General features: G+C 35.5%; 1 protein-coding gene across 2 annotated transcripts in view; it reads right to left on the bottom strand.

Moving 5' to 3' along the window:
• The window catches only part of WAPL (WAPL cohesin release factor), a 92,550-nt gene that overhangs the window by 17,973 nt on the left and 59,606 nt on the right, over positions 1-14,971 (bottom strand). For both annotated transcript variants that reach the window (XM_045841981.1, XM_045841980.1), the window contains exons 5-10: positions 7,580-7,675; positions 6,048-6,200; positions 5,660-5,796; positions 4,848-4,959; positions 2,590-2,817; positions 187-298 (exon numbers count right to left, since the gene is read on the bottom strand). In XM_045841981.1, coding sequence (XP_045697937.1) covers positions 187-298; positions 2,590-2,817; positions 4,848-4,959; positions 5,660-5,796; positions 6,048-6,200; positions 7,580-7,675 — 838 coding nt within the window. The remainder of the gene's footprint in view (positions 1-186; positions 299-2,589; positions 2,818-4,847; positions 4,960-5,659; positions 5,797-6,047; positions 6,201-7,579; positions 7,676-14,971) is intronic.

Genomic DNA, 14,971 nt, shown 5'->3' with positions numbered 1-14,971 from the left:
TTATTTTATAACTTCCCAATTTCAAAGCTTTAATAGTATTTCCTTTAAAAGTTAAGAGATTTGCAAGATGCTACTAAAAGAACAAATCTTTTCAACCTGATGCCATTATTTTTAATTATGTAAATAAAATACTTTCTTTAGGATTTTAAGTAATATATAAAAACGTTATACATGCATTTATCTTACCTTTATCTACAATATGATCCAGACCACCCAAAAGCCGAAGCTCTTCTTTAAACCAGTCTCCAGCTCGTTTGGAAGTAAGGGACAATAACGTCTCCATAGCTAAATGCCCAGTCTAAAAATCCGAAGTACCATTAATGAATATTCACTCTTAGCAATGTTTCTGAGGCAACACTTCTACAGATTTTCTTTAGAAAAGTTCACTGCATACTACAAGCCCACAGTATTCTTTTGTTTTTGTTCCACAGTATTCTTTATAATGTAGTAAGTGCTTTTAGAAGTAAAACTGAAGTGATTTTAAGTTTTATCTGAATAGTATAAGCTGAAGAATTGTTTAACTATGGACTTGTTTTCATGGAGAAAACATTATTGAAAGTAGTCTATCATTTATCAGTTCAATGAAATATATACTGGTGTTATTTCTAAGGTATAGAGACTTAAGGATGGAACTGTTGAATTAAAGTGTACATGCATTTAAATGTACATCAATTTATTGGGTTAATTTACCACAAAGGCCAAAGCAAGGAACACTTCAAGAGCAAAGTGTGGATGTGTCAGTTGCCCTGAATCCTCAAAAGCTTATCACTTTAAATTTTTTCCTAAGGGTGAAAAAATGGTATCTTATTGCTTTGGTTTGTATTTTTCCAATTATAATAAGCGTCAGCATTTTTCACATATTAATTAACTGTGTTCCCCCGTCAGTTTTTCTTTCCCTATTCACCTGATTATCTTTTCTCTATTATATATATTTTTCTTATTATCTTTTCTTATTATTATATATATAATATCTTTTTCTTATTGTTACATATATTTTCTTATGTATTCCAAATAAAAATCCTTTGTTACTTTTAGTGTTTCAGATTTACCAGATTTAAATTTTATATTGCAGGGTTAGCAGCTTGGATACATATCATGTGGCCACCATGACAAAATTATACATAAATAATGATTCAGGACCACCACCAGAGGAAACACAGAACAGTAAGTTATATTTATAGCCAGGCTGAAGTTTTTCTTTCTCTTTATTTGCCTTTAATTATTATTTTAACTTCTACTGTATTTCTTTTAAAAAATATACAGCCAGCCCCCAACAGATTTAGAAGACATCTAGAACATTTTAGCCTACTCTTTAACAAGGCTGATGTCCAAAGTGACAAATACAGAAAATTCAATACCACAAAAACATTCCATTTTGCCCAATTCTCATTCTAATTCCCTGAAAGACTAATTTAATGAGACTGGCTCAGGGATATTAGGCTCATGAGTCACATAGTGAATCTGCAGCCTAATGAAGCATTCTTTATTTAGGAAGAAAGGTGACAGAAATTTGATGTCAATATGGCAAAGGATCCTAAGTTCTTATACTAAATGGGAACTTTATCATTTGTTTGTATTGGCATTAAAAGAACTGTTGACATTTTAGGCTATTTTCAGTGTATTATAAACTAGCATTTTAACACAACTTACAATTCAAACATTTTATTTGAAAACTGGAATAGTCCTCAAAAGGCAAAGCACAGCCAAATTGGCTCTGTTATCTGAGTTATATCTGAAAGTATTATAATAGCAGTATTTTAAATTATCCATGGCATATCAGGAGTGGCAATATACTTCAAGGAAAAAAATTAAATAACTAATAAAACAAACAAAACTTAAGCACAGAGGACAGTCACTGTATAAACAATGTCTACTTAAGATTTAAAGTAAACACAATATTAACTTAGGAGAGAAGAAAGACATTCTAAAATTAGCAACTCTGTTCTGGTTTTAATCATGTGAGTAAACTATTCAACACAATATAAGAAAATTACTGTGCTGGTATTTACCATCCTAATAAATTCAACAAACCGTGGAGGAAATTCAATAAACAAGGTTATAATGTTATTTAATACCAAATACTTGTAAAGAATCTAAATGTTGAACAATATGAGAGACCTTCCCCCTCACCCAAAAAAAAAAAAAAAAAAACCCTGATAAAGATACATTTATTATTCAGTTATGTAGCAAATAAAAATCATAGGCTCAAATTTACTTTTATATTAGTAGAAATGTGTATATGCTGTAAAAATATTAAAAGCAAGTAGAAATTACTAATATACTTATAAAGTAGTATAAAAACAGTTTGGTGAGGTAGAGGGACCATTTATCCACCATCTGAGCATTTGTCTAACTTTAATACATGAAAGTACTACTTAATAGTGCACATCAATTTTATATCTTGTCTTTTTAAGCTAACTTGCTTTCCCCTCTCAAACCCCACTTTACCCAAACTCTATTCTACCTTTGCCAAGCACAGCAATATCCCTAAGTCATATCTGGCTAGCATAACAAATCATTCTATAATTTTTGAGGCAATTACCACAGCCTTCAGTTTAGTGTGTAGTAGAAAAAAAGGAGGAAACCCACCGTTATATTTTCCAAATCAAGATGCTTGTTGTGTACAGTTTCACAGAGTCTTCGAATTTTTTCCTTGATTTTGTTCATGTCTTTTTCATTCAGTAGCTTAGCTGAAGAAGCATCTTGTTCCAGTTCTAGAAGTCGAATCATTAGATCTAGGCTAGCTCTATCAAGATCCATGTTCAAACGATCTCTACTCAATATGTACATGAGGGCAGCTGTACAAAGGGACAGATTCTTCAACAGATCCCAAAAAATATAATGTAATTAATTAGTGGCAATTTCAGGAAATAAGATCATTTTGACATTTATTCACATGGTGGAAACATTAAAAATGTTTTATTTATTGAAACTCCTACCTCTTAAAATATTCTATAGAAATGTGAATTAAACAAAGTACTGCTGCTTAAATTTTTGCTTTCTCTAGATCTCCCCTACATGAATGCTCCAAAGCTAGAATATAAGTAGAAGTACATATTTCTTTGGCCATTCCATGCTAAAGGAAGAGTTTACAGAACATGTTTTTTTCAGCTCTCTCTATATAATCTTATTTTACAATACATTTCACTCTTACTCTTTATGATTAAGCAAATAAAGCCCAATTTCAATTAACAAAATCAGTAATCTGTGTTTTAAAATCTGTATCAGAAACTTAGCTACTTCTTTCCTATAAATAAAACAAAACTGAGTCTGTGTCAATATATAAAAATAAGAAGCCCAAATAAACACATTTAGATCATTTCTTTAAAATAAACCAATCGGATTTGGTTGAACCAAGTAATTAAAAATAAAATTATGTGTTCTCAAAATCATTCAGATCAGCACACTTTGCTTCTAATAGGTTGTAAATTCTACAAGTATAGTTTAGGTAACATTATTCCAACATATAATAACATTGTACTTGTACTTATTTCAATACATAGAAACACAATAAACTACGTAAACATTTAAACTTTAAACCCCCCAAAGCAGAGAGATTTCAGACTAAGTGACTAATCAAATGCTTACACAGGAAATTACTTTTGGAAATTAGAATGATACAAGTAGAGGCCTTGGGAGATCCTCCCCCAAGAACACATCAATAACATCTTAGTCCTCTTATAACTGCGTAATAAAGGAAATTAATAGTTTTTTCTCTTCCCCCCTCTCATTGTTCTATATCTGTTACAACTCAGTGATGAAGTTATTCTCGCTCAAGGTTAAATACATTGCTTTCCATTTCAGAAGACTAAGTATTAGATTATGTATACTATTCTGCATTTAAAACATCATTTCCAGCCCTGGCTGGCGTAGCTCTGTGGATGGAGTGCGGGCTGCGAACCAAAGTGTCGCAGGTTCGATTCCCAGTCACACGGTACATACCTGGGTTGCAGGCCATGACCCCCAGCAACTGCACATTGTTGTTTCTCTATCTCCCTCCCTTCCCTCTCTAAAAATAAATAAGTAAAATAAAAAAAAAACATACAAACCATGATTTCCCTGAACAAAAATAAAGCCCTCTTAAATACCACTATTGATAATTAATGATGATTATATTTTAACTTAGAAACATTAAACATGACTTTTATTACATATTTCTTGAGAGAATGCATCAAAGTCAAAATGAAAATGAATTTCTTTTTCACAATGAGCCAAGCCAGATTCAATATTCAGACAAAATGCTTTTTAAAAATAAAAATTCAAAAACTTTTTTTGGTCATACTATTACTATCAAAGAGTAGTAAAAATTCTTTTCCAGTACCTTCTAATTAGAGAAAATCAGTGCCCATAGAATTAAATCCCCAGTACGATATGGTATGTTAGCTATGATACCTGAATAATTTTTTTTAAATTTTATTTTTAGATAGAGGAAGAAGGGAGTAAGAAAGACAGGGAGAGAAACACTGATGTGCAAGAGAAACATTCCATTGGTTGCCTATCGCATGCCTCAACTAGGGACCTGCCCTGCATCCCAGGCATTCCTGAACCAGGAATCAAACCAGCAACTTTCTGGTTCTCAGGCTGGCACTCAATCCACTGAGCCACACCTGCAAGGGCTGAATAATGTTTTAATAGTATAAAGCTACAAAAGGAAAAACTGTCACGAGAAAATAATCTTAAATGATTTATTAAGCAGTAACTTCTGGCATGAAGCTCTATATACTTAACTAAAGCGCAACCAATACTTAGCAAATATTTATATGTGAATATCAAATAAACATATTTGTCAATAACCAAGTAGACTAATTTAAAAACATTGCTTCTCAATTCCAGAAACTTAAAAATACCTGATGGTGCTGGCAATCATCCAAGGTTTTAAAGACCATTGCTACCATTCCATGTGCTCTCAGGTGCATTCGAAAACTGGGCATGGCACATTTAGTAGCCAAGCTAATAACACTGGAAGAAAACAGACTAGGTTAGGGAGACTAAAAATAGTTAGTATTTTGTTTGCACGATACCAAAACAAGCAAATGCGGGTGGGTATCAAAGCATTGCTTGTGTAGATCATAATATAAAGATGGCCAAACTAAAGCATTAAAAATTTACTCATGCATAATATATAATTAGGTATGTTATATTAAACTATATAAATAACAAACCATCATCTTCAGTGTATTTCTTATATTTTATTACCATTAAAAGCAGAAAGTCTAGGTGCTTTTCATAAAACCTTTGATACATGAAGATATAAATATTTCATTGGCTATATTCTGATTGGATAATTCAAAGATATTCAATCTACTATAGTATGCAAAAGACTGTCCAAATTAAAACATGCTTAAATGAATGTAATTATCACATGCATGTCTAAAATTTTGGCCTGAAAAAGAACTTAAAAGATTCTTTAACATAATGCTTCTTTCAAGAATCTGAAAACTGAAGCATATACTATGCTAAAAGGCTATGATCATCCAACTTTCCTTTGTCCATGTAAAATCAAGTCCCTTAAAGAAATCAATCATATTTTAACATGTTATTACTGGCTATAAACTACATCCACAATAACTAAATCACAAATGTTTAGCTCTATCCACTTGGAAAATTTTAATGAGCTATAGCATACATACAATTATTAAACATAAAAAGAAGAACTTACCTAAGGCAACGTGTGTTTAGAGGCTGAGTGCTCTTTAAGCCACTTAACAAGTACTCAATGTCATCAGTGAACTCTTGGTTTTCACCAAATTCTACCACATCATTGAAGTGCTTCACATGCTGAACAACAGTGTATAACTGCCAAGAAAAAAATGAGTCCACCTCCTTTTTAACTATGAACTAGCATATTTAGTTAAATCTATGGGTGTACTGCACTTTATTTAAGTGTATAAAATCATTACAGGGCAACTAAAAGATGTTTTCAAAACACTGGTAGTACTAATACAAGATTAAGCTCATGACTCAAAGCTGTGAATATCAGACATTAAAAAGCTAAATGTTACATACAGAAATCTATCCACGTGCAGTAAAACTATATGGCTGCTTACTTCTTTGTCTTCTTTTCTGCATTTTAGTGCAGTAACTATATCTTGGTAGGGCTGAGTAGGTATTGTCACAGTTTTTATCACTTTGGGTGGTGGTGCAGGAGCCTTAAAAACTCCATCATCTTTTTGATTTGGTTCCTTTGAAGACAGCCTCACCTATTGAAAAAGGTAGTTGGTTATTCTAAAATATATAAAAATAGTAACATCTTCTCTACCTAGCAAATTTAGCTTAAGAAAAAAGACGAAAGGACACCTCTGAAAGGTCATAAGGCATTTTTTAAAAGGTTTATTTAATTCTCATTTGAGAGAGGAGGAAAGGGGGGAAGGTATGGGGGGATAAGCAGACAGACATCAATGTGAGAGAAAAACATCTGTTGGTTGCCTCCTGCATGCACCCTGACTGAGAATTGAACCTGCCACCTAGGCATGTGCCCGGATCAGGAATCAAACTGGCAACCTTTTGGTAACAGGATGACTCTCCAACCAACTGAGCCATCCTGGTCACAGGGTAGTAATAAAAGATATTTTAAAATTTCATTCACTACTAGGTAAGATTAATATAGGTTTTACTTACAAAGAACCACTCAGGAATTCCTTCTGTTCTTTTTCAAACTTAACACTTCACACAATCTGTTATTTGTTATTTGTCTCCAGGACCATTAGAAGGGATAAAGAACCACTAATTACTAATTTGCACAATGTGTTTTACACTAATAAAAGGAATTTCATATACTCAACTTAAGAAGAAAGGGAACTAACTACACGTTGTATTTTAGAAAGATCTCTATTTCTGACTTTTGTTGTTATAAAGAACTCACTCTTTGATAGCTCCAGATGACTGAGGTGCTACCATTATCTAGAAGTATTAATGTATGGTCCTACCAATTATTTTGAAGAAAGTAATTTGATAAGAATCTTTTTCAAATGTGTTTTGAAGTGAAAGGTATTACAGGAATGCAAAAAAAAAGTCCTCCTCTAAAAAGCAAACTAACCACTCAAAGCCACTTTAAGATTGATTTAAGATGTAATTTATAATCCAGTTCTTAATAGTTAATGCAAATTTCAAATATGGACTAATTGCATTTTTAAAACTAAATTACTATAATTCCATACGATGTGGGTAAGAAGTAAAAAGTGGCCAAATATTTTTTAAGGCTTTTATTTATAACCTAATAAGAACAGAATTTTTGTAATCCTGCCCACAATCCTTATTTTTCCAAAGAATAAAACTGAAGCCTCAAATTTTTAGTTAGGAAGTCCAAAAGAAACTGTTAGCCCTGACTGGTGGGCTGGGCGTTGTCCACAAACCAAAAGGTTGTCGATTCCCAGTCAGGGCACATTAGGCTGTGGGCTAGGTCCCCAACTGGAGGCATGTGAGAGGCAACCAACTGATGTTTCACCCCCTTTCTCCTTTCTTTCCCCTCTCTAAAAATAATAATAAATAAACTGTTAAACAGGGAAGTCAGGGACTTTCCAATTATGTACAAAGATAGCAAATCAAACAAACACAAAATTAAAAAGTACAGTTCACTTACTGTGACACTCTGAGGTTTTACTACTGGTGGCCCAGGTAGTTCTTCTGAGTCGGGATGGTTCCAATGTCTGGCATTATATACAGCTTTTGTAGGAGACTACAGAAATGAGAGGGAAAAAAAAAAGTCAACTGTTTCCATATTTTGCATTCTTATAAAACTGTCTCATTTCATAAATAAGATCATAATGAATAATATAAATGAATATAAATGCATATACCCTATCCAGAGCAGATTACACAGTATCTGGCTTGTATTCCCACCATACTCCCATGACTATTCCTGATGGAGTCGCTGTGGTATTCTGCCACAAAACTGACAATCAGTACTCTGAACAACTATTACCATCCGAGAGAAGAAATTAAAACTCTTGCCAGGCTTATACTAACTTAATCAATATAGTTCATTCAACATGTCCATTATTCCTCATGCTGCTGATTCACACCCCATATTCTTCCAACCATGGAAATCAGGCAGCTTATGATAAGTGATAAAGGTCCATATTCATTCAAGTGGAACTGTTGTGACCAGATGAGTGCCATCATTCAAAAGTTTTCAAATTGTATAAAGGTAAATACGGTACATATGCCCCATGTTACAAAACATAGTAGATTCTAAAGTAGTACTATATAATAGCACCTATGATTTCTTCAGGAAAATGTACACATATTTACACTAAGTAGGATATTGCCTCACCTCAGTTTAGGGTAATTTGCTGGCAAATCAATTACTGTAACAATGAAAAAAACTTTCAGTTTAATAATCTGAATTTCAGAACTGAGAACTATGAGCCTGTATAACCAAATCTATAGTATTTAACCTGTATAAAAGGTACGAATTCTTACTTTCAAAGGAGACTGATTAAACAAAGAGCAAAACTATTTTGTCTATCCTTTACAAATGTTAAAATTTGTCCTTTAATCTTCAAATAAATGGTTTGAATCTCATTAGAGATTTTCTGTCTTTATTAAGAGTGCAATAATCAAATTTCCAGCACCACATACAAAAAAAAAGAATACAAGAGAAATATACTTTAAGATTGGGAAAAATCTATATTAACCAATTAACTACCTGCCCTGGCTAGTGTGGCTCAGTGTGCTGAGTGCCGACCTGTGAACTGAAAAGTCGCCCAGGTTCCCAGTTATGGGTAGGCAACAAACTGATGTTCCACACACCAATGTTTCTCCTTCTCCTTCCCTTACCCTCTCTCTAAAAAAGTAAAAAATAAATAAACTTAAAAAAATTCACCATCTTCCCTTACTAGCCAGCAACGAACTAATGTAACTATAAGTAAGATTCATACAAAGTTATCTTTTTTTGCAAATATATCTTCAAAATAACCATGTATGACATCAAGATAACAGTGTAAATTCCACAAGAACTAGTATTTAAAAGATCAAGTTAAAACGGATTCACATATTAAATGTGTTAGGAAATCTTTTTAATCCTCACCCAAAGATATGTTTATTGATTTTAGAGAGTGTAAGGGAGAGGGAGGAGGAGAGAAGTGGAAAGAGGGAGAGAAAAAGAGAAACATTAATGTGAGAAAAGAAATACTGATTAGTGCCTCCTGTACATGCCCCAACTGGGATTGAACCCACAACCTTTTGGTGTACTGGACAATGCTCCAACCAACTGACCCACCAGGGCTAAATGTGTTAGGAAATCATAATGTTAAAAAGAATCTTACTGTGAAACTTACATGAAATAGAAAGTCTCTCATTTGTATTCAGTATATAGATCCATTAGTCTTGTGTAAAATGTTTGCAAAAAGTGATGATGCATTAGTAATCTAAAGCAATTTATACACTCATGCAATAACTTAAGCCTCTTGAGGCACAACCACCTAGGCACTCAAGCATATGCTGTATAACCTATATGACTACTAGGTGAAAGATCCCTCATTTAAGCAGCCTAAAATATCTGAACCACAGTCATAACCAACTTTTGGAAAGAACAGGTGCCTCAAACCTCAAGCACTTTTTTTTAAAAGCACTGATTTCAGGCAATCTTTGGAATAAAAAGGTTATCTGGTTCCAGAGGTTAACAAAATACCAGAGCAGGTCAAGGTTATATACTAAATTAACACCCTTCTAGTTAATTGTAAGTGGCAAAACACCAAACAGTCAACAAAGCAGACTCAGAAACCAGATGGTCCAGATTAAAATACACCCCCCTGGCTGATGTGGCTCTGTGGATTGAGTGTCAGCCTGTGAACTGAAGGCTGCTGTTTTGATTCCCAGACAGGGCACATGCCCGGGTTGCTGCGGGCCAGGTCCCCAGTTGAGGGTATATGAGAGGCAACCTATCATGTTTCTCTCCTTCTCTTTCCCCTTCCCTTCCCATCTCTCTAAAAGTAAATAAAATCTTAAAAAAATAAAATAAAAACAAAATCCAAATAAATAGTAAGCTCTATTACTTGTCATTCAATGTTTTTCTCATATGTAAAATAGGGTTAATATCAGTACCTTTAACACATTATTGTTTTGAGGATTAAATAAATATATGTAAGACACTTAAGAGTGCCTAAAACAGTATGTGTTATATAAGAATTATTGTTGACAATACTAATAAGAAGTTACTATGTGATCATATACAATTCTGAGTACAGTAGCCTCGTAAGAAAATTAGAATATATGCTCTACCTAACTAACAGAGGGACTGCAATAAACAAATGGAGTAACTGAAATGAAAACACTTCGTTAACATCATTAAGAGTAGACTGTGAGCCCTGGCTGGCGTAGCTCAGTGGATTGAGCGCGAGCTGAGAACCAAAGCATCACAAGTTCGATTCCCAGTCAGGGCACATGCCTGGGTTGCAGGCCACGTTCCCAGTGGGGGCCACATGAGAGGCAACCACACATTGATGTCTCTCTCTTTCTCCCTCCCTTCCCCTCTCTAAAAATAATTAAATAAAATCTTAAAAAAAAAAAAAAAAAAGCAGACTGTGACACAGTGTTCTAACTCAGCTCAAAAGTGCTGGATAATATCCCTGATAAATACAGATGCAAAAATCCTCAACAAAATACTAGAACAAATTCAACTGCACGTTATAAAAAAATCAAACATGTACTCCGGCTATTGTGGCTCAGTGGATTGAGTGCTCGCCTGTGGACTGAAAGGTTGCCAGTACAATTCACAGACAGGGCACATGCCTGGATTGAGGGCCAGATCCCCAGTTACGGCCAAGTGAGAAGCTACCAATCAATGTTTCTCTCCCACATAGATGTTTCTCTCTTTCTTCCTCCTTTCCCCTCTCTGTAAAAACAGATAAATAAAATCCTACGCCATGACCAAGTGGGATTTATCTCTAGGATGCAGACAAGGATCAACATGAAAATCAACCAACCATAGTAACAGAAAAGGAGGACAAAAATCACACAACCATCTCAACCGGATACATAAAAAGCATCGTCCAACAAAATTCAACCACTTTTCATGATAAAAACACTCAATGAACTAGAAATAGAAGGAAATTACCTCAACGTAATAAAGGGCATCTATAAAAAATCCCACAACACAATTAACATCACTCTCAACAATGAGAACTGAAAGCATTTCCTCTAACATCAAGAACAAGAAAAAGACACCCTCTCACTGCTTTTTCCGAACACAGATCGTACTGGACATACTAACAAAAGCAATCAGGCAGGGGGAAAAAAAAAAAAAAAAAAAGACATCCAAAACAGAAAGTAGTAAAATTTCCTCTATTCACAAATAACAATCTCATGTTAAAAACCCTAAAGATTACACATGCCAAAAAAACTTTTAGAACTAGTAAATGTGTTCAGTAAAGTTGTACATCACAAAATCAACATATAAAAATCAGTTGCATTTCTATACAACAAAAAACAAAAGATGAAATTAATAAAGTCCCATTTACAACAGCATCAAAAAGAACAAAATGCAGCCCTGATTACTGTGCCTCAGTGGTTGGAGCATCGTCCCACAACTGAAGGTTTGTGGGTTTGATTCCCGCTAAGGGCACATGCCTACATTGTAGGTTCATTCCCAGTCCAAGTGGATACAATCCCCGGTAAGGGTGCATGAGGAGACAACCTATCAATGATTCTCTCACACCAATGTTTCTTCTCTACCTTCCTCTCTCACTATAAAAAAGCAAATGAAAATGTCCTCAGGTGAGGATAAAAAAAGAAAAAGGGAACTTCCGGCCAAGATAAAGGCATAGGTGGATGCACGTATCTCCACGCACAACCAAGATTGGAACAACAACAATTTAGAGGCAGAATAACACCGAGAACTGACAGAAAATTTATCTGAATGGAAGTCGGACAGCCAAGAAGTTGAAATAGACCCGTTCATCCGGACCGGTAAGAGGGGCGGAGATGAGCAGCTGGGCGCGGGTCACGGCACAGGTCGTGGCACAGAGAGCAGGGAGAGTTGGGTGCATAAGGCAACCAGGGGCGTGTAAGGCATCTGGGGCATGCACGATCTCAGTGGGTGGACCCTGTGTACGCAAGCAGCAGCTGGCAGACCCAGTGAGGCAGCAATTGTCGAGCAGGGCAGAGCGCGCAACCCAGGATCCTAGGGAAGGGACTGAGGTCCCACAGAGAACAGAGCTACCACCATTGTTCCCTCTCGGCCCTGCCCCCACATACAGCATCACAACCCAGTGACTGGGGTGCCCAGGCCTGGTGAACAACTAAGGCTCTGCCCCTTACCGTAACAGGAGCAACCAGACCAAAAAAAAAAAAGAGAGAGAGAGAGAGAGATGGCTCAAACAGAAGAACAAATCAGTGCCCCAGAACTCATCCTTTTGAGTGACTGAGAGATAGCTAACCTATCAGATGCACAGTTCAAAACACTGGTGATCAGAAAGCTCACAGAATTGATTGATTTTGGTCGCAAATTAGATGAACAAATGCAGGTTACCATAAAAGAAGTGAAGGAAAATGCACAGGGAACCAATAGTGATAGGAAGGAAACTGGGACTCAAAACAATAGAGTGGACCAGAAGGAAGAAAGAAACAACCTAACAGGAAAGAATGGAGGAACAAGAATTCAAACAAAAAAAGAAGAAAGGCTTAGGAACCTCCAGGACATCTTTAAACGTTCCAACATCCGAATTATAGGGGTACCAGAAGGGGAAGAGGTAGAGCAACAGATTGAACACGTATTTGAACAAATAATAAAGGAGAACTTCCCCATTCTGGCAAAGGAAATAGACTGCCAGGAAATCCAGGAAGCTCAGAGAGTCCCAAAGAAGTTGGACCCAAGAAGGAACACACCAAAGCACATCATAATGACATTAGCCAAGGTAAAAATGAAGGAGAGAATCCTAGAAGCAGCAAGAGATAAGGGGACAGTTACCTACAAAGGAGTTCCCATCAGACTGTCAGCTGATTTCTCAAAAGAGACCTTTCAGGCAAGAAGGGGCTGGAAAGAAGTATTCCAAGTCATGAAAGACAAGGACCTATATCCCAGATTACTCTATCCAGCAAAGCTTTCATTTAGAATGGAAGGGCAGATAAAGTGCTTCTCAGATAAGGTCAAGTTAAAGGAGTTCATCATCACCAAGCCCTTATTATATGAAATGTTAAAGGGACTTATCTAAGAAAAATAAGATAAAAAACACATATAGTAAAATGACAGCAAACTCACAATTATTAACAACCACACCTAAAACAAAAACAAAAACTAAGCAAACAACTAGAGCAGGAACAGAACCACAGAAATGGAGATCACATGGAGGGTTAGTAACAGGGAAGTGGGAGGAGGAGAGGGGGGGAAAAGGTACAGAGAATAAGTAGCATAGATTGTAGGTAGAAAATAGACAGGGGGAGGGTAAGAATAGTATGAGAAATGTAGAAGCTAAAGAACTTATAAGTATGACACATGGACATGAACTAAATGGGGGGATGTGGGTGGGAGAGGGTGTGCAGGGTAGAGGGGAATGAAGGGGGGAAATGGGACAACTGTAATAGCAGAATCAATAAAATATATTTTAAAAAAAGAAAGAAAAAGGAAAAAAAGAATAAAAATGCTTAGGAATAAACTTAACCAAGGAGGCCAAAGATATTTATACTGACACCTGCAAAGCGCTGTTCAAAAGAAATTAAAGACACAAAGAAATGGAAGGATATTCTGTCTTCATGGACTGCAAAAAAATATTGTTAAAATGTCCACACTATCTATAGTGACCTATAGATACAATGAATTACTATCAATGGGATTTTTTACACTAATAAGAAAAACAAAAGTAAAATTCATATGGAACCACAAACAACCTTAAGTAGCCAAAACAAACTTGAGAAATAACAACAACAACAACAACAACAACAAAAAAAACCCCTTGAAAACGTGGAGGGCTCACACTTCCTGACTACTTCAAAACATATTGCAAAGCTACAGTTATCAAAACAGTAAGGTACTGGCATAAAGGTATTGTAGATATATACAAACCAATGGAACAGGATGGAGAGCCCAGAATTAAATCCACATATATATGGTCAAATGATCATCTTTTAGGGTGCCAAGACCAATTACACAATGGGAATAGTCTCTTCAACAAATGGTGCTGGGGCCCTGGCTGGTGTGGCTCAGTGAATTGAGTCCTAGCCTGCAAACCAAAAGGTTGGTGATTTGATTCCTAGTCAGGGCACATGCCTGGGTTGCAGACCAGGTACCCAGTAGGGGGCGCGTGACAGCTAACTACACATAGAAGTTTCTCTCCCTCTATTAACAAAGAAAAAAAGGTGCAGGGAAACTGGATTACACAAAAATCAACTCAAAATGAATCAAAGACTTAAACATTAAACCTGAAATTGCAAAACTCCTGAAAAAAAAATGCAAGAAAAGATAGGTAACACTCGTCTTGGCAATGACACCAAAAGCATGAGCAACAGAAGAAACATAGACAAGTAGGGCTCCATCAAACTAATAGGTTTCTGCACAGGAAAGGAAAAGATTAAAAGAGTGAAGAGGCAACCTACAGAATGGGAGAAATTATTTCCAAACCATACATTTGGTAAGGGATTACTATCCAAAATATAGTTGACCTGTGAACTACAGGGGTGTAAACTGAACAGGTCTACTAATACACAATTTTTTTTCAGTAAATATAGTTGGCCCTTGTATCTGACAGTTTTGCATATGCAGATCAACCAACACCAGATTGAACCTATGGTGGATCAAAAACAGTATTTTCAAATTCCCACCTGTAAACTGAAATACTGTTTTCAATCCACAGTTGGCTGAATCAATGGATGCTAAGTACCAAGTATAGTTTTCTGGAGAGTAAAAAGTTATACATGGATTTCTAGACTGGTTGAGTAGTTCAAGTGATTGGAGCAACATCCAGGTGGGAACCAATAAATAAACAAATAAGTGAAACAACAAAATTTCTCTCCCCCAAGATTAAAAAAAAGAAAGGTT

The sequence above is a fragment of the Phyllostomus hastatus genome, unplaced genomic scaffold (assembly GCF_019186645.2).
Source record: "Phyllostomus hastatus isolate PE091 unplaced genomic scaffold, TTU_PhHast_1.1 phas_contig_38, whole genome shotgun sequence".
Lineage (NCBI taxonomy): Eukaryota > Metazoa > Chordata > Mammalia > Chiroptera > Phyllostomidae > Phyllostomus > Phyllostomus hastatus.
This window is presented reverse-complemented; position numbering and strand designations above follow the sequence as displayed.